At 41.6% G+C, this 24,178-nt stretch overlaps 1 protein-coding gene across 1 annotated transcript; it reads left to right on the top strand.

Annotated features, from left to right (window-relative positions):
- The first annotated feature begins 527 nt into the window (after nt 1–527).
- RNF13 (ring finger protein 13) lies at nt 528–24,068 on the top strand. Its single transcript, XM_050307837.1, has 10 exons — nt 528–646; nt 6,043–6,170; nt 8,998–9,078; nt 10,783–10,908; nt 13,334–13,421; nt 15,304–15,394; nt 15,861–15,966; nt 17,314–17,407; nt 20,896–20,976; nt 22,608–24,068. Exons 2-10 carry the CDS (start codon nt 6,057–6,059, stop codon nt 22,970–22,972), a joined length of 1,146 nt encoding a protein of 381 aa, XP_050163794.1. The 5' UTR covers nt 528–646; nt 6,043–6,056; the 3' UTR covers nt 22,973–24,068.
- The last annotated feature ends 110 nt before the right edge of the window (nt 24,069–24,178 follow it).

The raw sequence follows: 24,178 nt of genomic DNA, 5'->3' as shown, positions 1-24,178 counted from the left end.
GCTTCTCCGCACGGCCGAGAGCCGCGGGCGCTGTGCGGCCGTCCCGCACTCCCCGGTGAAATGCTGTGCTTGCCAATAGACATGCTCCAGCATAATTTTTTCCATTTATAGGCTTATAAATTGTCATGGATATATCTACAGGAAGTGTTTGCAATGTTATGGCTGGGAAATAGGTACAAGGCCCCGAGAGGCCGGTGGGGGTCCTAACGCTCAGGTTAATTCCGCCTCCTCTCTTGTCCGCGTTTGGCGTTGCTGTTCAGGACAAGACCTGCCCCAGCCGCGGGAACTGCCCTCGCGCCCCCGGTGGAATTCCAGCCCCGCGCCGTCCCGCAGAGCGGCTGCGGGAGTTGTGTGGGGGAACGGCCCCCCAGGCCGGGCCGCCGCGAGGCGGCGCTGTGGCCCCGCCCGGCGCCGCGCGCCCCCTGGCGGTGGGGCGGGAGAGGCACCGCCCTCCCCCCGCGGGCGGGTCCAATGGGGAACTACGCCACGCCCCTTTCCGGATGAGTGACAGCCCGGTAGGCCAATGAGGTGTCTCGGAGCTGTGGCTGCCGCCGCGCGGCGTCAGGCGGAACTTCCGGCGTGGGCGCTGAGCGCACGGAAGGCGCCATGGCGTGGGCCTAGGCCGGGCCGCGGGGCCGGGCCCCGGGTGAGTGCGGGGCAGGGCAGGGCCATAGGGGAGTGCGGGCCAGGGCAGGGCCATAGGGGAGTGCGGGCCGGGCCCGGGTGAGTGCGGGGCAGGGCAGGGCCGCGGGTGAGTGCGGGCCAGGGCAGGGCCATAGGGGAGTGCGGGCCAGGGCAGGGCCGCGGGTGAGTGCGGGCCAGGGCAGGGCCGCAGGGGAGTGGCCAGGGCAGGGCCCCGGGTGAGTGCAGGGCAGGGCAGGGCCGCGGGTGAGTGCGGGGCAGGGCAGGGCCGCGGGTGAGTGCGGGCCAGGGCAGGGCCCCGGGTGAGTGCGGGCCAGGGCAGGGCCCCGGGTGAGTGCGGGCCAGGGCAGGGCCGCGGGTGAGTGCGGGCCAGGGCAGGGCCGCGGGGGAGTGCGGGGCCGGGCCCTGGGTGAGTGCGGGGCAGGGCAGGGCCGCGGGTGAGTGCGGGGCAGGGTAGGGCCCTAGGTGAGCGCGGGGCCGGGCCGCGGGTGAGTGCGGGGCCGGGCCGCGGTGAGTGCCGGGCCGGGCCGCGGGTGAGTGCGGGGCCGGGCCGCGGGTGAGTGCGGGGCCGGGCCGCGGTGAGTGCCGGGCCGGGCGGGGTCCCTGGGACGCAGATTTGCCCTGGGGCGCGGCCGCAGCGCTCCTCGGGCTCTCCCCGCCGCCAGGTGCCCGTGCTGTGCGGCCGCTGAGCACTCCCAGGCCCGGCGCTTCGTTGCGCAGCGCTTATTTGCTTCCACCCTTGGAGTGGCGAGGCGGGGCGCGGTCCTGAGCGCGGCTCAGGCGGAGCCAGGGCTGGGCTCGGATGGAGCGGCCGTGGCATCGACGCTGCCCGGCCCCGTGCGAGGGAGCGGAGCGGGAGCTGCTGGGGCGCTTCCCGAGCGTCGTCCCTGGCCCGGGGAAAGCTCGAGCCTTGCTTGGGTATTTCGCGTCTCAGCCCGGTGTGTGATTCCTGAGGCTGGCTGCGCTCCGAGGTGCGGGTTGTTATTGCAGGATAACGAGTATTGTGGACTCCGTCTGGCTGACAGCCAGATTCCTAGCGATAAGGTTAAAGTGAATTGAGAGGAAATGTTCCTTCATCTCAGCGGGTCTGACTCTGATTTTCCTTTGTGTGCATCAGCGTTCAGTTTTGTGAGAGGTGTGAGGTGGAGATTTGGGTCAGTAGTGATGTGATGGCATGAAAATGCAAAAAGTCAGAGATATGGGGGGCTCGAGGGATGTGAATGACAGTTACTGGTATTAGCTGTGTAGCTTGTGGAGTTTTGGATGGTGCAGCCCAGGCTACCGAACTACTTGGAATGTTGTCACTGGGTGGGTGTCAGGACAAAGTTTGTGTATGTTATTACGATTTTTTTTATTCCTGTAAGCATCATAATCCTGTTACGCTTTAAATAGAATTTAAAATCGTTTAATACACATGTACAGGTTTGAGGGTTTTTCACAAGTAGAAGGGAAAGAGCTGTTTTATTGAGAGGGTTGAAGCACATACATAACCATATGGACATGGGATTGCTTTGTGTTGTCTTCTGCTCTGAAACACATTTTGAGTTGATTGAGATACAAATGTGTGAAAACTTGATATCTGTGTGTACTTTGTGCGGTCAGGTTTGTGGATATTTGCCAAAAGCCCTAATGTTCTTGTCCGTGTCTTGAGCCATATAATTTCTTTGTGACACCTGTCATAAATGTGCTTAGTGTGTTTACTTCAGGGGTGTCTTGCTGCTCGTAGCTGTGGTCCAACACGCCCCACAATTTCCTGTCCATGTTTCTGCCCTGTTCAGTCCCCGACAGAGGGATGCAGCACCTCAGGCTCAGTTTAGTTTGTGAGTTCTAGGATGCAGAGTGGGAAGAAATGCCCAAAGTTATTTATGGACAACTTTGTCTGTACACACTGGAAAATCAGGTGTAAAGTGCTAAAGGTTACTGCAGAGCCAGGTTCCATTTTTTTCTGTGTGGTTTATAGTGTAGCCCTTGATTCCACACACCTGTATTTCTTTGTGCTCTGAGCTGCTTCCCTCAGCTGAGAGGGGGATGCTTTCCAAAGTGCTACGGAATTTCAGGAATTGTAAGGCTTTTTCACTTGTGCTTGAGGCAGCAGTTCCTGGGCCTGGAGGAACTTGTATGTATGACAGGGAAGACTTCACTGTACGTGCATGTTGTTGGCAAGGACCAGTTTAATTCTGATATTTTCTAACCTTGCTCAATGCTCTTTTAGTGCTTTTCTCTCTGTTGTAAGGTATGTGCTGACTTTATTGTGTTGGTTAAGGTGCTGTGATAGCTTCAAGTGTATTGTTGCTTCTGTCATAGTAAAGATGGCTGTGTTTTTCAAACAATGGTTCTTTTGTCCTTCCAGTTTCACCAGTGTCCTCTTTTTTTAGGGCAGGCTGATGAGAAAAGCTGGTAAGTCTTAATTTAGCAATAAAAATTCATTAATTTCGTAACTCATTACCAGTTCCTATGACTGTAACTTCAGTTCCCGTGAGCCAGTTGAAAGTTTCACAAAGCATCATATGTCTAAATGACCAAGTCAGAATTATGAGAACTCTCTTGAAAATATCAGCTATTTCCTCCAAATAATAATAATGAATTCTAATTCTCTTCATGTTAGTTTAAATCAAATCTGACTCTGATATTTGTTTAAATTAACACTGAGAATCTCACATCATGGGATGATGCTTTTTGCTTGAAAAGCCCACAAAGAACAGGACAGGAAGACAGGAATTCTTAGGTGTTTCTTGATTCTGAAAAAGAAAGCAGTAGTGTTGACTGTGATTTCTCTGATGAGTCAACAGAAAATTTTCAGAATGGAATATCTACAGTCAAATGAAAACAAATCCACATGGAACCATTTCTACAGAAGCTACAACTGGGAGGTTTTCACCAATCATACAAACAATTTGGATGGCCTAATTGAGTTTAATTATTTATGAAGTACTTTTAATTCCTCCAATTAAAGAAGTTAGAGGAGATCCAGATGTTCTGATTATTATATTATTAAGCATATACTATTCACTTCTAAAACTTGTCTCTGAATTATTTTACTTCTTATAGCAATATTGGATCCCATGTATTTGTGTTTGGTTTTTGTTGCGACTATTTTATGTTATTTCCAGTAATCTCTTTGAGACTGGAAGAATCTCAGACTTGATCTGTCTGTGAACTGAGCAATTCTTTTACATCCAGCAGTGGCAGTGGTTAGATTTCCTGCTGAATGTTGCACTTTGTTGGTGCTTGTTTGGTACTCGGGGGTTCAAGGTGTACTGGATCACATGTATTTGAATTCTGAATGTTGGATTTTCTAGCTTGGTCACATTTAGGTGTGAATTTTTGTAAGGGGAATAAGATGTTCTGTGCTTTCTGTGTTCCTGAGAGGCTGCCTGCCCCTCATCTTCCTGTAGCTAAGCCTGAGAGGAATCTGAAGTTCCTCTGTAGACAGCTGATAACCGTGTGTCTCCAGACTGGATTGTGCCTGTAGCAGCAGCACAGGGATGGTCAGTCATGACTTGGTGCAGAGCAGACACCCTGTTCTGTGGTGGGTTGTGACCTTTAGAAGAGAGACCTTGGACAGGTTCCTCCTGACTTCTGCTCCCTTGCAGTGACTGCCACCATTCTCATGGGGCTGTTCCGAATGCCAGGGATTTTCTGGGAATTGATGATGATCTCTTACTCTGTCCCAAGGTAGTAAGGAAAAGACTATTGGGGGAGGCTGAGATAGGGTAATTCTCCATTTCTATTCCATAGTGTAAAGAGGTTTTGTTGTTTAGATGGCCCTTGTCAAAGAGAACCAAAGAAGTAGTTTTTTAAGCACTGAAATATATTACCTCAGTTAGTAGTTTTGTTTGGAATAAAGTTTCTGTGTGAAAGAATTCTTTGATATTCTCTTTTAAGACCGTGTCCAGCAGACAGAGGCAGTTGTTCATCCTGGTGGATCACAGTGCAGAATCCCACTGAGTCTTTTCTCCCGTGAGCTTGTGTTGCTGTAGTTGTCCCACTGAACTCTGTAGGATGGGCACTTGTAGCAGCAGACACAGGGAAGAACACTAGTAGTTGTCTCTCGAATTCCCTAGATGGAAGGGCTGTTAATAAATGATCCAGAACATCTTATACTGGCACTTTGGTGAAACTGCATTGATGGGAGTTCTGCTTTGTTAGAATACGACATCTGGGGAAAAGACAGTGAAAGGGTAAAGTTGTAGGAAAAAACAAACACTACTTTAATTTTTTTAGGGGAAGAGGGGCATGGCATTAATCTGTCCTGTATTTTGGGAATATCTAACAGGACAGATGCCTCTACATGTAGCTCATGGGAAATGGGGGACAAGTTTGAGGAGCATCTGGACAGGATTCTTTCCCAACTCCACATCCTTCCTCTCTGGAAGTCTCTGTCAGCTAACCATTCCTGTGGTTCAGATTGCATTTCTTGATAGCATAGATTGAGGCTGAATCTCACCCCCTCATCCATTACTGCAACTGTTTTTGGATGCTTGACTTTACAGTTTTGCTATTGGAATTGTTACCTCCCCATGAGTGTGGACTATGGGACAACCTCGTGTTTGTGTAAGAACTGAAACCCCCATATTGGAGGAAATGCTTGCGGGCATGTGGTATTGAGCATTTGAAATGAAAGCTTAGCGGAAGCACTATTTCTTACTACATTAAACATAATATTTAGTGGATTTGAGTTGCAGATTTGTACCCTGTTGTCCATATGTTTGTGGATTGTGAGAGCATAAGTTTGCAGGCCCTTATTAGCAAAGCAGAATTGACTTCCTTTTAAAGTCAGGGGCTGGGGAAGTGCATCTAAGCAAACTTTACATAGTACTCACGTCCTTGTTTTTAAAGGTCTCAAAAATGCATACTCTTTCCAGGGGACCAGAACTGCTGCCCAGCGCACGTGTCACATTGACGCAGCTCTGAGTTTCTCTGAAGTCGATACAGTTGATTTTTGTTTGTTACATGTTGGTCTCACACTTGCAAAAGAAGTGTATATTTAGAGTAAATGCTTTTAGTGTGCTTACTCCAGGTATATGAGGAATTTTGCTGATTTGGATTTATGCTGGAAGAAGGGAAGTTTAAAATGAAGAGTCTCTAAGGATGATTAATACAATGTGAATGTTCATCCCTTGCATAGCTGTATGGTGCCTAAAGCTTTTTGAAGTGCTGCTTTCACGATTTTGTAGTTTTTGCATGCAGTCCCTCCCACGGAGGTTAGATGTCTTGCCAGAAGACACTTCTATTCTAAAATAATCCTATAGCTTTAGGATGACTTGTTTCTCAAAAGTATATGTCAAATAACATTTTGCATACTTCTCTGGCAAAGTGTTTACTTACCAAGAGAGCCCTGTAAAATGACAGAGCAAAGTATTTACTATATGCCTTGACTCTTGTTTTTTTTCCTTGCAGGTATTGAATGAAATATGCTGTTGTCAATAGGAATGCTGATGTTGTCTGCCACTCAGATATACACTATTGTGACTGTGCAGTTATTTGCTTTCCTGAATCTTTTACCTGTGGAGGCAGATATTTTAGCAGTAAGTATATTTTCTACATAGGTGAAATATCTATAAAATCAAATCTTCTTTTCAACTATTCTATTACTTTATCAGTTAATACAATAAATGTTACAGCATGTTGCTTGAAATGGAATTGCCTTAGTAGTTTATTTCAATAAAAAAAATGAATTGTACATTTTCAAATGACTTTGCAGATGATATGTGCTCAGGTACCATGACAGTGAAAGCACTTAATTCCCTTAGACATTTGCAAAGTTCCACTCTGACCAGATGTCCTGTAGCATGTTGTAATCCTATTAAAAGAATTCTATGATTTGGGTTAGACAGCAGTTTTGGTGATGGATGCCATTTTGTAGGGTTACTGGATATAAATAAATAAAGTAATCTTCTATGGCTAGTATAATTTATGTGTGTGCTGGAGGCCTTGTCAGAAAGGTTTTTTGTGAGTACTACACCTAGATGTAGCTATTTTTTTAAATAGCTGAAAATATGTGCTATCGTTAAGAAAAAATTTTTGGGTGTGTAGAATTTCAGATCATCAGGCTAAGAAACAGTATAATGAAATAGGTCAATGGGAAGAGTTTTTGTTTTGCTGTTTGTTACCAATGTGGTATGTTGTGAAGTTTTAAGAAGGATGTTATAAATGTCTTTGTAGGATAGAGCTTAAGCTATTGAAATAATTAAACCTGAATACTGTAGGCTCTGTGTTCTCTGCTTGTTCTAGTGATATGCAGAGGAGTTTTTAATACCAGATTAACTTGGAAGAACAGTGACAAGCCCTTGAAGCCAAATTTTGAAATAAAAATTCTGAAAAGTTTTTGGTAACATGGAGTTGATGAACACTGAAGTATGTTATTTGGATCTTCAGGTTGTTACTATTTATCAATACTTTTTGTAGGAAAAAAGTAAGGAAACAATACAGACAGATAATTGCTTAATTACAGCACTGACATGACCATTTTATTGTGAAATTTGAAATGTTGTTCTACTGTAAACATGATTTCTCCTTTCCTCTGTCACCAAGCCCGTGCTTCCTCTTTTCATAAGAAACTTGACTTTTGTTCTTGCTTCTTCCTTTCTTATAAAGGTTATTTAAACAAAACAAACAACCCCACCCACACCTCAAAAATTAAAATAGGGCATTTTGGAAGTTTAGTTTAATTTTTTCTATTTTAGCTTTTGTGTGCAGTATTCTAAAATGATTCTGTATAAAAATGAAGTGTCTTTTATTCTTGGATATTTGGAAGTTGCAGATCTATTCTGAGAATATCTTGAAGTAAGAAATGAAGACATGAAGTAGACTCTACAACTACTGCACAAAGGAACCAATGGAATGCTCAGAAAAGGGAATGTTAGCTGTATCACATGGCATTGCTGGCATACAGATCATTTACAATCTTGAGAGATTTCACAGTTTAATGATTACCCATTTGTTAGCAAAACTGGTGTGGTTTTGGGTTCACTAAGGAAAGAAATTCTTCTATTCCCTTCTAATTTAAGTCTTTATGCTTCTGTGTTCTCACATAGTTGCAGCTTCAAATGAAGGATCATGTATGTGTAAAGTGCTGTTATGTGTATTTGAGGCAGAATTGCTTATTTTATAAAAAAGGAGTAAAAATAAATAGATTTGTGTCTGACACTTGGCTTTAACTGGGACTTGCCAAGTAACTGGCGGTGGCACAAGCTCAGGAAGGATGTTTTGAAGAAAGTGGTGCACTGGGGCTCTGTGTGGTGGAAGGTTGGGAGGAGAAACTGTGTGGAGTACATTGATTATACAGACAAGGAAGCTTCCTTGAAACTTGGCTCCATTCCCACCTCTTTTGCCTCAATTTTGTTAGTCTGTGGGAAGAAAACTCCTTCAAAATGTTGCTCCTTTGGAGGAGTTCAGATAAATTGTGGCAGTGTTTATCTCTGAACTATAGTTTGAGTTTCTGTGTCTAAGTCTGGCTGTTAGAAAATGTCCCTCTGAAGTAAACATGAGCCTTACTTGGCTGTTCTGTGTGACAGTGGGATGATACAAAGAATAGACAAACATTTCTGAGTCACTAAACCGTTTAGTAAAACTTATAGCTGATGCACATTCGAGTCAGTTACTGTAGAGTTCACAACTTTTGCAGGAAATACTTGTTTTACTTTAGATGAGAAAAATGTAGCATACTTTCAGTTAGCACCTTTTCCTGTATGACTTCTTTGTTGGTCAGGCATGGCATAGAGCTACTGAAGGTGAACAAGGAAAGACAAAACAAAGCTTCTACAGATTTATATCCTTCCAGTGTTCTTCTGTTTTAGAGTGAAAGCTAATGGTCATTATAAAACAAAACTGTAGAGATACTTTTCAACTATTAACCTGAATGGATAGCAGGGAATTGGGAAGGGGTGTCATATTCTTTGCCTACAGCTTGTTAAAAGCTGTTTTTCCCTGTACACAAGTGAATTCAGGGCAAAGCACCCACTACCACTGTCCAATAAAAACTCTACACCCAAACCCTCCAGATCTTCAGATTTTTTTTTCCTTGGTTTGTAGTTTCTATTCTGCAAATATGATGGTATTTGAATTTTAGACAGTAGAAAGAAATATTTTCCATACAAATAATTTAACCAAATATTTATTACTTTTGTGTTTTGACAACTAGATAAGAAAAGAATGATGTTGCTGGGTGAGTGGAAGACAAGTGGAATAAGCAGTTTTGTGATTTCATTGACATGGTCACAAGATGTCCTATGTCTGATAAATATTTTAATCTACAGGAATGCAGTGTTGTTTATTTCTGTTTACACTTACTTACTATTTCTGTCTTGGTGCAAACCTGTTTTATTTATTTCTTTGTTGGTTTGTTTCTCTTAGTACAACCTTGAAAATGGAACCCAGACTTTTGATGACCTGCCTGCTAGATTTGGCTACAGACTGCCAGCAGAAGGCTTGAAGGTGAAATAAATAATATATATGTATATATAATGTATATATATTATATTATACACATCTCCCAAATATGTATCAAGAGAACTGTATCTACTGAACATTTTCTCTGTAAACTAAAAAGGGTAAGAGTTGCCTGTTCCTTCTGTCTGTAGGGTGTATGGGCCCGAAATCTGGCTCTGCAGCATTGTTGATGTTGCAGTGTTGTGAGTAACCACTATGCAAAAAATGAAGCTGGTGTGAAAGTACAAGGGTGGATCACTCTTTAGTTGCGTGTTGCCCTTTTAATTGCAAAGGGGAATAAAGTGCTATAATGATTCCTGTAGTTCAAAAATTCTCTGCAATTCCCCTCAGGCAGACTTCATTTCCATGCCCAGTGGGTGTTACCATGGGCAGAATGGTGTTAGAGCTGTATAACAGACGGTGATTAAGTGATTTACCCAAGTAGTGAGCCAATTTAATACATCAAAAATAGATATAAGGAGCTTTGATTTTAACCTTTTTAACTGTTAGACAGCTCTGTGTCTTATTTAAGGTAGGTGTCATCACCTGTGTAGAAGTAATAACAAGTTTAATCCTGAATATTAAACTAAAACTTTTTCCTTTGCATTAAGATTTTAATTACTTTAAAAAATGCTGTGATATTGGTTGCAACAGGATGAAAGTGGTATACTTTTTCAATGTTTGTGTTTAAGATTTATTAGTGTGCAAGATTTTCCTGATTCTTGGTAATTACAATCTATTGTGAAGAGACTTGAAAGAGGAAAATCTAAATAATACCAACACAATTACAAATTAACCAACATTAACCTATTTAATCGAGAGGCTCCTTCTCAGGTGATATAGAGAGCTGACCAAGGAAGCAAGCCGATTTTAACAAAGGGAGAAGGGCCGGCCTGCTCCCTGCAGAGCTCAGGCAGGCAGTGCAGGGTGGTGGTGGCTTGGGGTGGCTCTGTCCCTGGGGAGGAGAGCTGGAGAGAGTGGTCAGCCCTCAAGTCACAGCATGGGGGAGTGGGACTTGTGCCAAGGTATCCTGTGTCTAGGGGAGCGTGTTTCCCATAAGAGAAGTTGTTGAAGTTTTCAGCAGATATAAAGTGTGAGATTAGGAGAGTTTCTACTCCAACATTGTCAGTGGTGGAATGCTAACTCAGCCACCTAAAGACAGTCCAAAGATTGCTTCAAGGTTGATACTGCCAGAGTTTCCTACTTCTGGAACCTTTCAGCTGTAGCACATTGTATGCTCTTTGCTTACCAGAACAAACCAGCTATTTCGTGGGATAGGTCTGTGCTAGGGTCACACACAGAACTTTCCTTGAGTTCCCTGGTTAAATGGCAAGTGCTGAGTTTGTGTTGGTTCTTCTTAGGCCATTGTACTTCTGGTTTCTTAAGTAGTCTCCATATGTCATACAGTAATAGTTAACACTATATTAATGTAGTATATGCCATCCTCTTTATGTTAAATTATACTGCAAAGTCTGAGTATGATGTGATTAGAAAAACTATTTTCTTTCTAACTTTCTAATTCTTTACAGACAAAGATTCTGATGACTTAAACAGTCGGGGAAGTAGCAGAAATCTTGCTGCAATATAGGATTAAGCTGATAATAAGAATTTACTTAGCTATTGTATGAAAATGCGGTTTTATTCTTGTCTACCAACTCTTTTGTTAAGACAAATAGGAAAGAAGCTCGTGTTCCTGTTCATGTTTTCTAGGGATTTCTAATAAATTCCAAACCGGAGAATGCATGTGAGCCTATAGCCCCACCTCCACTGAGAGACAACTCCTCTGGTGCTTTTATTGTGTTAATCCGAAGGCTGGAGTGCAACTTTGATGTCAAGGTAAGATTTTTAAAATTATTTTTTATTATTTATTTTTTCCTCTCTATTTTAAAGAATTTACTGGTACTTTAGAGAAATATCTATAGCTAACAGTAGAGTAGATACTGATGTGAAGGGGAGGGAGAATTTTATTTTCGAGGCAGATAAGGCAGAGACCATCAAGTCCCACCTACGATCGAACACCACCTTGTCAACTAGACCACAGCATTGAGTGCCACGTCCAGTGTCAGTAAACACCTCCAGGGACAGTGACTCTATCACCTCCCTGGGCAGCCCTTCCAATATCTAACCACTCTTTCTCTGAAGAAATTCTTCCTCGTGTCTGACCTAAATTTCCCCTGGTGCAACTTCAGACTATATCCACTTGTCCTATTGCTGTTTGCCTGGGAGCAGAGCCTGACACCCACCTGCCTACAACTTCCTGTCAGGCAGTTGTAGAGAATGGTCCTCCCTGAGCCTCATCAGGGTCACCCGTGAGTCACCTCTTCTCCAGACTAAACAACGCCAGCTCCCTCAGCTGCTCCTCGCAGGACACGCACTCCAGGCCCTCCAGCAGCTTTGTTGCCGTTCTCTAGACCCGCTCCAGCGCGCTGATCTTTAAGGTCCCTTCCAACCTTTAACATTCTATGATGTTGAAAATGCAAAATTAGAATTATCTGTGCTTGGATAGAATATATGGTTTTCATGAAAATGACCCCTTTGCATGCTATAGCTAAAGATGTCTTAAGGAAAACAGGATTCAAGATTGTTGTTGACTTTTATGAGCTAAATGGAGATTCAACCATATTTGCTTCTGTGTGGTTACATGGTGATTTAAACATGTAAATTCTACCCAGACTGTAGATTCCAGCTGCAGAGGCAGTCTCACTGCTCATGTAATTTGGCTTTGCACCAAACTCAGGAATGGCACACACTGTGTCCCGTGAATCCTACCACTGCATGTGCATATGGCTCAGTGGGAAAAGGAAGGGTAAAGGGCTACTTGCCTGCTTTCATGTCCTCTTTGCCAGTCTAATTGGTGTCCAGACACTGATGGGACAGCATTGCTTCTGGAGACATGCTTAAAGGAACAGATTAGAATTTGGAAGATTTCTGCATTGCCATTGAGGGATTTCCATGGTCAGTGCTTTAAGGACTGAGTCACATTATGTCTGTATGTAAGAGGTTTTTTGGTTATGTTTTATATTTCATGTAATATTGATGAAAAAGGGGATTCCCACACACTTCCTATTATACAAAGAGCAAGGCTGCAGGTGGATCAGTCAGCATTTCCAAAGTGACTGTGTGTATCTGTGCGCTCACTGGCCAGTGAATTCACCTCTAGTATGTTGTTAATACTATTGCAGTATTGCATTATATAATTGCACACGTAGTACAGCATTTTACCCTGCAGTTTCTGCGAGGAAGTTGCATATGTGCCAAGATGTGAGCTAAATTACCCATCAACTACATGACTGACTTTAGAATGCAGATTTTAACAAAAACTGGAGTTAATTTGAAAGTCCCATCTCTCCTGTTTTACACTGAAAACTAGAAATGCAGGTGCATAACTGTATCTTGATTTCTTTGTGGATATTTTCTGTGGTGATGTAATATTGACCAAACTCCCAAACATGCATCTATGCTGACATCTTTAATGGAATTTTTTTTTTTTTTTGTAATATTGGGATTTCTCAAGGTGTCTGCATCCTACATTTTCCAATAACATTGTCCTGTTGTTTGAAATATAGTCATTAGCAATATGGGAAGAGAATCAGTATTGTTGGGATGAAACCCAAATGTTTCTCAAGGTCCTCTAAGTGCTTTTTGCAACTTGTGAGGGGTTTTTATACTGTGGCGGATAGAGTATCCAGGATGAATAGTTGTAACTTAGCTAAGTTTACGTTAGTGACAGTCCCTGCAGTAAATGCCATTTACATGGATCTTGGGCTTTGCTTGTATTGGTAAAAATGTGAGTCTAGTTCAGAAATGCAACTAATACACAGGATGTTAATAACATTGTACCCAGTTAAATTTTTCCCTTTTCCATAAGAAAGCTTCTGATACCTGGGATTTCAGGTGAGATATTCCACATTTATCAAGTGGTAATTTCTAGATTACATTAATGACTTTATTTTCAATTGTGATCACATATTATTTTTAACTACCCATAGAAAGTTATTAACTTTATTTTTAGTATATATAAACACCGTCTTTCTGCAGACAATAATAAATTGGTTTTCTGGAGAAATAACATAGTTACATGAGTATAAGAGAAATTATGATTCTGCTTTGAAAGGAGACACTTATTTTGTAAGTGCAAATGATAAATGATGTTGCACACATATTAATAACTTCCTGAAAGTGTTCCTTGTCTCAGGGCACAGACAGGTTACTGTATTTGGAAGCAGTAGGCTTTCCAACAAGTATTCTGTGTGGTTTACAGGTTTTAAATGCCCAGAGAGCTGGATACAAGGCAGCTATAGTTCACAATGTTGATTCTGACGACCTCATAAGCATGGGATCCAACGACAGTAAGTACAGGTATCACTTCTTCTCTCCTGTTTGAAAAATCATTTCACCCACTGGCAAGAGCATCACCACCAAAGACCCCTGAAAACCCCAACAACAAAACCACTGGCACAAACAAACAAAAATAAAATAAAACCAAACGAAACCCAAAGAAAAGAAAAACACTCCCAAAAACCAAACCAAACAAAAAAAAAAAAACAGCATCAAAAATTTTAAAAACCCCACCCTAAACAGAAATCCTCCTGCTTTTAGCATTTAAAAATGGGAGATATTTGTATAAAAACATGTATGTATACTTGTGTATTATTAGTGACATTGACTTTTACCTTCTCTGAGCATTTCTTCTGGTTTTCTTCCAAATTTAGTTTGTGTTCTGGGTTAAAGAGTTAAATCTAAGATTTATATGCCTGATGTGGAAAATAGCTGATGTACTGTTAATTAAATAGAAATATAGGAAATGTAGAAAAAATACATTTGGAAGGAAATGAAACTTTAAAATACAGCTTTTTAGTATTTAGAGTCACAGAACCATTTAGGTTGGGAAAGACTCTCAAGATCATAGAGTCAAACCGTGATCGTTAGTGGTTCCATTTTGTTGTTGCACTGTTGGGTACATTTTCCTGTTCCTCTGGACAAATGGATTCTAGTTTCATAGGAATACGTATCACGTGTACTTATTTTCAGTTTTTCAGTTGGAAAAAGGATGTTTAGAGACCAGTGCATGATTTACTATTTGATTCTCATGGTAGCTGTTCCGGTTTTAACCTTCGTGGAGTGAATATGTTCAGAAGATCTTGTAGTCTAGTCAAACTGTTGAGTTTGTTTTATGGTGTGTGTGGTTTTTTCCTGTAGTGCTACTATTACTTTCTTTGTGACATTTCTTTATTTTGTCCAATTTTTGAACTTGCTCAGTATGGAACAAGAACATAAATAAGAGTAAAATAAATTCTTTCCCTGTGGAAACACCGTTGAGTAAACTAGGAATGAACTCCACAAACTAAATGGGAGCTGAGTAACCCAGGCCCTTATGTGATAGTGGGTTTAATGAATTCTCAACCTGTGTGAATCTTATTTTCATGTTTCACTGAGAAATCAAAATGTAGAACAAGTCCACAACAAACACAGATCTAGTAGTGTGAGGTGACACTTGGGAGACCTGATGGCTTTGATACGGTCTAAACTCAGGTTACTTTGAGCCTTAAGTGTGAAGCAGTAAGGGGCAAATCAATATAAGGTAAAACTGAGGAGAAGGTGTTCTGGAATATGGGGTTTATCTTTCAATAATTTTTCATTTATTATTGCCTTCACTGGTAAGCAGAGAAGTAGAAGACAGCTCATCCAGTTTTTTGAGATTGAAATAAAAATGTGGGACTTGTTCATTTTCTTCCTTCTTCTTTTTGACCTCATCTAACCAGAGTTGTTTCCAGTATGTTTACTTATGTCTCTGAAGTAAAAAGGAGGGAAGACAGATTAATTAAAACTCACAGAGCCAGATCACAAAATCATACAAGTTGTCAGAAATTCTGGGAAATCAGTGGAACTGTGTGACTTGTATCAATATTCTGAGTAAAGAATGGTGTTCTGGTTAAACTTACTCTGATGATTACTTTCTTGTCAAAATATTTTGGTTTTATGCTCTCTTTAAATATTCCATTGGGAATTTTGATTTTTATACCTGAAATAAAGTCCTTAGAAATTGTTTAGGAAAAATAATAGCACTTGTATGACGTAAAGCTGTAGCATGCATGTACATTTGTCTGTATGTCACTATTCTAATATGTTTTCCTGTTGTGATAGTCTTATAATTCTAAGTCTTATGTCTCAAGACTTCCCATAGAGTGTCCATGTAATAACAGTTTTATTTTTCTGCTTTTTTCTATACAGTTGAAGTTTTAAAGAAGATTGACATTCCTTCTGTCTTTATTGGTGAGACGTCAGCCAATTCTCTTAAAGAAGAATTTACTTATGAAAAGGGGTAGGTTACCTAACATGCAGCTGTGTTATTCCTTGCATTAGGTGTCTTTTGAGATGCCTCTTTTGAACATTTACGGATTTAAAACAGGATGTTGTGATAACAGAGGCTATAGGTATTCCAGGTAAAATCTTGTGCCTGAGAGCGACCCACAATGCTTTAGTAAATAAGAATGATCTCACTGTATCTTTTGATATCATGTGGTTTTTTTCATTCGCCTGTCAAAGCAACTGTGAGGTGGTTTTTCTGGTTGCTCTAGATTTATGATTGAGGTCAGGAAGTAGTTTTAACTCCAAAAATGTCCTGAGAAACACTGTTTTATCCTTTTATTTAATTGGCCTTACACTGTGTGGGTATTGGCTGAATTTTCTATGTTTTTGTGCACAGATAAGATTCCTATAGTGTGTCTAGTGACAACCTTTTGTTTAAATTTTTTTTTTTGAATCGTATTTATTCTTCCTCCCCACAGTGGCCATGTTGTGCTAATCCCAGAGTTCAGTCTTCCTTTGGAGTACTACTTAATCCCCTTCCTAATAATAGTAGGAATCTGTCTTATTCTCATCGTCATATTTATGGTAAGTTCCTTCTGTTAATAACATTTTTTCTTTCAAACGTATGGTCAGGGAGCTGTCACATACTTAGGTTAAAGGAAGGGATGCAGAAGGGGAACAGTGAAAGCAGTGTGTACAGCACATACCTGTACTGTGCTTGCCTGTAATCCTTTAGTTTCTCTGTAAAATAAAGAGGTGCAGAATTTCATCGAAAGCTTTTCAGATGTTCTCCCTGTGCTATGACTACTTACAGGGAAGTGTTCTCATTGCCACTCTTCCACTGCACAAGCCCTTGCTTTTTGACCCCATACAGAGTGACCTGTCTTTGTGCTCTTGTACACTGAGAGCACATCCCACCTTACCAGACTTAATAATCATTAGTCCCACTGTTCCGTGGTGCAGGGCTCACTGGTTTATACTGCAGGTGTAGTGATGAGTGCAAGCACAGAGTACATATCTCACAGCACATACACTGCCTGTAGAGGCTCTCAGTTGGGACATCTCTCCTTGAAAAGGTAAGATAGCATAGCTCTATATTTTTTCAGAATACTTAACATCCCACTTTTTGGAATCTCTGCCCAATTTATTATTTTACCTTTTAATAAAAACCAAGTAATGCATCAGCAATGCAATCAGTGTTCTATAAACACTTTCTTAAAATATTTTGTTCTGCATTAGTATTTTTTGCACTGCAAGTTACGTGTTTCACTGACAATCCTGGACACATTTGGCACAATCACAGTTGTAGCAGCTCTCTGAAAACAAAGCAGAATGCTAAAAAAAACATAAATCATCCCTAAGTGATCAAAGTTTTTGATACAGTTTTTTACAATATCTTTCTGGACAAAACATGTCCCTTAAAGCTCATGCGTACACAGTACGATGGGTGTCAGGAGGGTCTGGCTCAGGGAGCTGCAGTGAAGGGGTAGCATCTGCCTGGCAGTCGGGTGTCAGTGGTGCTTACCAGCTTCACAGCCAGTTCTTGACGTGGCACTGGAGTTGAGTACACACTGAGTAAGTTTGCCAAGGATACTAAACAGAGGAGATGTTGATTCCCTTGTGTCCTGCTTTTCACGCACCTTAGTAGAGGATTGCAGCAACAGCCGTTATTTTTTGTAGTACAGAGATAACTTTTTCTCTCTTTCCTCTCCAAAAAAAGCTTGTATACTCTCAGTTCCAAGTGCCATGGTCATGGAGAAATCCTTTAGGCCTGTTTGGCTTCTTCCTTGAGTCCAGGCAAGGGAAGAGGTGATTCAGTGTGAGCTGCAGTTCCCTTTTGACCAACTTACTGCAAAGCTTCGTAAATCAAAACTTTTATTTTTCTTTTATTGTTTTAACTTACTGTTCATTTTGTCTTATATATGTTTCCAGATCACAAAATTTGTGCAGGACAGACACAGAGCAAGAAGGAATCGGCTTAGGAAGGATCAGCTTAAGAAACTTCCTGTGCATAAGTTTAAGAAAGGCAAGTGGATCATTCTTTGTATAACTAATTGAACCCTATTGTTTTTAACACCAAAACGCTGTAAATTGGGGGGCTGTTAAGCTTTAGAGGTGATTTTGAGTACATTGAAATAGATAGTAGGGTTTGGAATGAAAGCACACGAAAAGTTTGGCTTGACCCTGTTCTCTCTGAAATAGAAGAGTTCTAACATTTCCTTAATGGGAACAGAGTAGACTATGGGTGAGCATTAAAACGTTGCATAATATACTGCAAAATCAGTACAGAAATACCACAGAAGTTCCTTGTGGGGCTCCCATTGCCAGTGACCACAGCAGTCAGTCACTGTGATGCAATATTTCCTTTATTTGGAACCTGCAGTGCTGCATCCAGCTCTGGAATCCTCAGCACAGGACAGATCTGCTGCAGGGCATCCAGAGGAGGCCACGGAGCTGCTCTGAGGGCTGGAGCCCCTCTGCTCTGGAGCCAGGCTGGGAGAGCTGGATGTGTTCACCTGGAGAAGAGAAGACTCCAGGGAGACCTGAGAGCCCCTTCCGGTGCCTAAAGGGGGCTGATAAGAAAGATGGAGATAGACTTTTTACCATGGCCTGTTGCAACAGGTCAAGGGGCAGTGGTTTTAAGCTAAAAGAGGGTGGATTCAGACTAGATATTAGGAAGAAATTTTTTACTAAGGCTAAATTAGTGAGGGTGATGAGGCCGTGGTACAGGTTGCCCAGAGAGGTTATGGCTGCCCCATCCTTGAAACATTCAGTTGGGTGGGGCTCTGAGCAACCTATCTACTGAAAGATGTCCTGCTCATTGCAGAGGGGTGGAATAGATGACCTTCCAACTCAAACTGTTGTATGTTTCTATAATTATTTGTCTGAAAACTGGTTAATGGCATGTAAGTTGCCTGACATTGTCGAGAGTATAGAAATAAAACTAACTTTTGGGTATAACTTCTCTGCCTTTCTGGAGGAGTGCTCCTTTCATTTAATCACAATACTTCTGTGAGAGCAAGAGCAATTCCAGTTTAATGCCAAAATACTTGCCATTGTGATTCTCTGTAGTGAATAAATTGATGCAAGTTTTAATGACAAAGTTCAGAAATTAAGCTGTTACTTTATTCAGTGAAATAGAAAAGCTGCGTTAAGGCCCTCTCTATTCTAGTCTACTCCTTAAAAGTAGGAAAAAATCTGCTACTTTTCTTCTCCATTTTGTTTTTAAATGTGTTACCATTTTACCATCTGATAGTCATTCACACAAGCTATTGCAAGGTATAAGAAGAAAAATTGGAAAAAGCAGTTAAATTAAATGACTGATTACTTCCTGGCATGTGTCAATAGGGAATGTATTTGCTGAGGCTCAAAGACCAGGCCAGGGGATGGATGTGCCTGGGTTCAAGGACAGAACTTTGCCCTTGATAAAGCCAGCCTGCATTATTAATGACTAGACTCTCACTTTGTGCAGAGCAGATATTCAGTTTGAGAGGATACGGTATTTGTGAAATGTTAATCAGCCTCGTAGAAAAAAAAAATGTTTTCTTCTGCAGGGCTGACAGAGCCTTTCTCTAGTGACCTACTGCTTTGAATTTGAAACTCTTTAAAATTATGTTAAGCTACTAAATAGTAATTTTTTGTTTTTCTTATTGATTGTCTATGAAATCTAATTAGAATAAATATACAAAGTAAATTATGTTGTACTTTGAAGAGAAGTTTCCAAGGAAAAAGTTGCTTCAATAAGGTCAGTTCATGTCCTTTTCAGTTAGTTGTGTGTGTCTGCAGTGCCTCAGAATTACATGACTAAGGAGTCAGTCTGTGAGAGAGTCTTATTGCTGTCACTTTCCAGCACTGCTCTTCGGGCTTCCTGGTGCCTTCCCTTATTGCACAGTGTGTAAGCAGGGTGCAGACACCCAGCACCATGTGTTGGGCAGATGACTGCCCATGTGATGGGATGGACAAACATGCAGTGGAGCACTTGGCCCCATTACTATCCAGTCCCTCCACCACATGTGTCAGTCAAGTCACTGGAAGGTTGCTGGCACATGCGGTTACAGCCGTGTGACGGGGAGAGGCAGTCTGGGCCAAGCTGGTGGTTTTCTGGTGCAGTAGTTTGTGCATCTAAAGAAGACATCATGGTCAGGGCAGTGTGTAGCCGGAGCTTGTGTCTCCTAGGTGTGTAACTGATACATTCCGTGGGTGCAATTTTGTAACAAGACAATACCAGTAACTCCTCCAACTACTGAACTGCTTCCAACTGCACCAGGAGCAGCTTCCACTTACCAGCTCCCTCTGCTAATCCTCACTGCCCTTACTGGCCAGGGGCAGTACTTTCACACACAGAGCTTCCCTGGCTGTTCTACCAATGTCCACAGAGAGAAGATATGCCATATTTCTTAATTCTAGAAACCAGTTTGCAAAGGCATCACCTACCTTCCCTCTGACCCTGCTAGATTTGGTCCTGTTTGCTCATTATTTATATGTCTTATCACTCATGAAGTTAAGGGTCCCTCTGGAAAGGGCAGTCTCCTCCCCTTTCATGGAGCTCATGTGTACTTCCCAGAAAAGAATCCTGGGTGCAGAGGGGTATGGAAGGCACCAAAAGGTTCAGGACTTTCTGTCTTTACCTGGGCAGAGAGAGATGTCTGAATCCATGTGTGTTGAGGTAAAGGATTTAGGAACCAAACCATGGACACTGCATTGTTCTGCTTGCTGCTGTTTGATCTTGAAACTTTGGTAGGAGGCAGTGAAGGAATTCCTTATTTTCCTTTCCTTGTGTGTCCAGCTTATGCCTTACCCGTGGAACTGTCTTTTTCTCAAGGGTTTTCTGACTTTTTCCTTTCCAACCCTTTTCCCCATCCCTCAGATGGAGTGAGTGGCTGGACTAAAGCCACCACAGGACAGGAGCAGCTTTGGAGGCCAGTGTCTTCAGGGAAAGGGAAAGAGCCATCGGAACTGATAGAAGAACCATGTTGTAAAGCCCATGACAAAAAAATGAAACAGGAATGCACTGACCTCTAAGAAGTGTCTCTGCTTTGGTCATATAACATACCACACCAGTGTACACTGTGTCAGTACTGTCAGTGCTGTGTATCCTATTTGTCAAGTTTAAATTACAAAACACTAAACTTCCTCCCATGACCAGACTGTCATTCCTTATTATGATTCTTTTTTTTACCCTGTTTTATTTGTTGCTATTTTTCTGCCTTAAGTTGTTTCAATAATTAATACCTGTATAGTAAAGTGAATCCTATATTTTAAATCCTTTTATCTTTCTTTCAGTGAGCATGAAAGAATATTATAGAGATAGCACACAGTTTAATTTTTTTTTTTTTAATTATCCTAAAGTGGATGATCTCTGGTCCCAAAGAGGTGAGAAGTCCAGGAGTAGCTCTGCAGTTGGCAGGAGCTGCCCTGCCTGGGGAGTGGGGAACACTGGCTCAGTTGTGTGTCAGGATGAGGGTCTGCTGCAAGTCCTTTAAAGTCAAACTGATTCTCACTTATGTGCTGTAGGAGATGAATACGATGTGTGTGCCATCTGCCTGGATGAGTATGAGGATGGAGACAAGCTCAGGATCCTTCCATGCTCTCATGGTAAGCAGCTGTATTTTAGGTTTGTATTTGGATTAAAATAGCTCTGTAGAACACTGTCTAAAACCCACAGCGAATATGTTTAGTGAGTGATTTATAAAATTCCTTTTTGCTAATATGTAGGACTGTGCGTACAAAGTGGGAAAAGAGAAAGCTTGCTTTCTCCTTTTAAAAGGCAAAAGGCTAGCATTCCTACTTCGTATTATTCCTTGGATGTATACATGAAAGAAAATCTGGGTTTGACACTGCCCCTTAAATATCTGTATTTAATGTAATACTTTCTACACTGAAAAAAAAAATAGGCTTTTCCTTTCCCCAAGAGAAATAAACCATAAAACCTAATTGAGCTTTTTGCGACCTGAAGATGTGGCTGGAGGGATGAGTCTGTCCTGCAGCCTGTATCCACGCAGACCCACTGCCTGACTGCACTTGAAGTTGGTGAGATATTTTCCCTGTGACAGTCTTTCTCAAATCCATCTCACTGCAAAGGTGAATTTAGCAGTAATGTATATATCTATCCACAAGACAAGACTGCTTTTTACTGCCTTAAAGTACAAGGAAGCATTTTAAGTGCTTGTATCTAGAAGTTTGGAAGAGGCGTGGGCCCAAGAGCCTCTCTAGATTTAAACATATTTTTGATAAAAGCTCTCAAGAAAGGTACAATTCACTCTTCCTAGCTTGGGACCCTCTCTCTGCCTCTCAGGCCGTAACTATATTACAGCCATTTTGGCTGGGTACAGTTTTATCCCATTTTTTTTCACGGAACTCCTGCTCTGAGCAGGCACTGTGACAGCAATCACCATGTCAATAAGAGATTGTTAACAAAGAGGCAGCTGATGTTACAGCCTTCCATACACAGCCAGTGACAGGAGCTTTGTAGATCCTCAGTTGTAAAACCAATTTCAAACCAGTTTGACAGACAAGGAGTTCTCAGAAGAGAAAGAACAGGTCCACAGCATCTCTCCCAGTGGGGGACTGCAGAGGTAACTAAACTTGAACACCACCAACCACCACCATGAGTTCTTGTGGAGAACATGTTGCCAAACATGCTTGACCACATACTAAACATGGCATGATGGCCTGTGTAAATACAGGCTCTCTGCCAGGTAGAAGTCTCTGTTACTAAGCAGAGTTGGGTTTTTAATACCATAAGTAAGACACTTATGTATGTTTTTCTTTAAACACAGTATAGTTGCAGTACAGACTGCAGACCTAATTTAAAATCCACAAAATCATGCAGTAATTTTACTTAATAACAAGGTGCTTTGGTACCTGTTGGTGTGGAGGTTAGAGGCATTGTGAGGATGATGATGGTGGGCATGCCTGCTTCAGAGTGGTTAGAATTCCTCAAGAAGCTTTAAAGTTTATCTCATTAAATGTGGCCTGTTGCAGGACTACTCTCATTCACTCACTCGGTACAGAACACAAGTATTCATTGCATATACCCATGTGGCTGAGTTCTGAATCCATCAGGTGTTTTGTACAGGCTGTGTGCCAACAAACGTGGAAGTAAAATTCTCTGTGTGAGTTACATTCTGAAATTCTCCTGTGTTACTGAACAAAAGCAGAGTTTAGCAGGTTTCCCTGTCCTTTTCACTTGGATAATGATGTCCTTGCATTTTGTTTTCTGACAGCATATCACTGCAAGTGTGTGGACCCATGGCTGACAAAAACAAAAAAAACCTGCCCTGTGTGTAAGCAGAAAGTGGTCCCTTCCCAGGGGGACTCTGACTCGGAGACGGACAGCAGCCAAGAGGAGAACGAGGTGTCTGAGAACACTCCTCTGCTCAGACCACTGGCCTCAGTCAGCACACAGTCCTTTGGGGCTCTGTCAGAGTCCCATTCCCATCAGAACATGACCGAGTCCTCGGAGTACGAGGAGGATGACAATGACAATATTGATAGCAGTGATGCAGAGAACGGGATGAACGAAGAAAGTGTGGTGGTTCAGCTGCAGCCCAGTGAGGACAGGGAGTACAGAGTGGCAAACACTGTCTGAGACTACTAATGACCAATAGTGTACGAACAAAAGGGTTCTTAAGGCTATTTACAAACCTTTGCGTAGGGAATCTCTTTTAATCTGTAATCCATTTGTTTTCTTTGATAGGAGCAGCAGTTCATGTAGTAGTACTCGGGTTAAATCATTACCGATAGATTTATTTTTGATGCAGGTGTTCAGTCACACATTCTGTCTTCTCAAAACCAACAGTCAAACTGGACTTCACAATGGTAATGAATAATGTTAATAGTTTATATCAATGGAAATATCACACAGACTAAATGTCTTTTGTTGAAATGGGATTTCTCTGGAAGTACTTTTATTTCCATGTTGTAGCTACAACTGGGTCATTCTGAGAGCAATATTTATTACATGTAGGTATGTGTTACCCCTTAGGCCCAACAAGACCTGTATTTGCATGTTTATGTAGAGTTTTCCTAAGAACTGTCACCACTACTGAAAGGAAGATGTAGAACAGATCGATATTCTGTGTGCTGGTGTATCAAAGCAGAAGAAATTCCACTTCTATCTCAAAGCAGTGATTCCAAATAATCCTTTGGAGTTTGCCACAGTAGCTGAGTTTAAGAAATTCCATTAAGTAATTCCCAGGTTAAGAAAACTTAGAATATACATTTAGTTTTGAGCAATTCACAAGGTCAGGTCCACCATAAGCACATTAATTACCCCTCCTTGCTACTACTTTGTTGTCTGGTTTCCAGTGAAAATGCAGGAATTGAGGGATGCCCAAGACAGAGATTTTGTTCCACATAGAAAAAGAATTTTAGGTAAGTATTATATTGATCCTTGGCTCATATATCTCTTACTAAGAGCATTTTATGCTACATTAGTCTGCTAAACTCTGTATATAAAAAATTGTTATTTTCAAATACCTGATTTGAAAACAAGTGCTTACACCTGTCTCACAGAACTCAGTACTTACCAGTGTATCACAAAAAAGGTTAATTCTATATAATACCTCTGTAACTATGTAGAAAGTAAAACCATATACTCAACATGGAGATTTTTTTATATGGCCTTGACTAAGGAAAGCTTGAAAGAATGTTAATAAACACGTTTTCCACTTTAAATATCAAAAGGAGTTTATTGAACTTTTGCATGACTTGATTCTTCATGGACTCTCCTACTTTTACTACTGAGGTTAAAGTGCTTTTGAAGATGCAAAACATGTACAATAGGGATCCCTGA

This window comes from Myiozetetes cayanensis, unplaced genomic scaffold, assembly GCF_022539395.1.
Source record: "Myiozetetes cayanensis isolate MyiCay16 unplaced genomic scaffold, myiCay2020 scf13, whole genome shotgun sequence".
NCBI classification, from domain to species: domain Eukaryota; kingdom Metazoa; phylum Chordata; class Aves; order Passeriformes; family Tyrannidae; genus Myiozetetes; species Myiozetetes cayanensis.
This window is presented reverse-complemented; position numbering and strand designations above follow the sequence as displayed.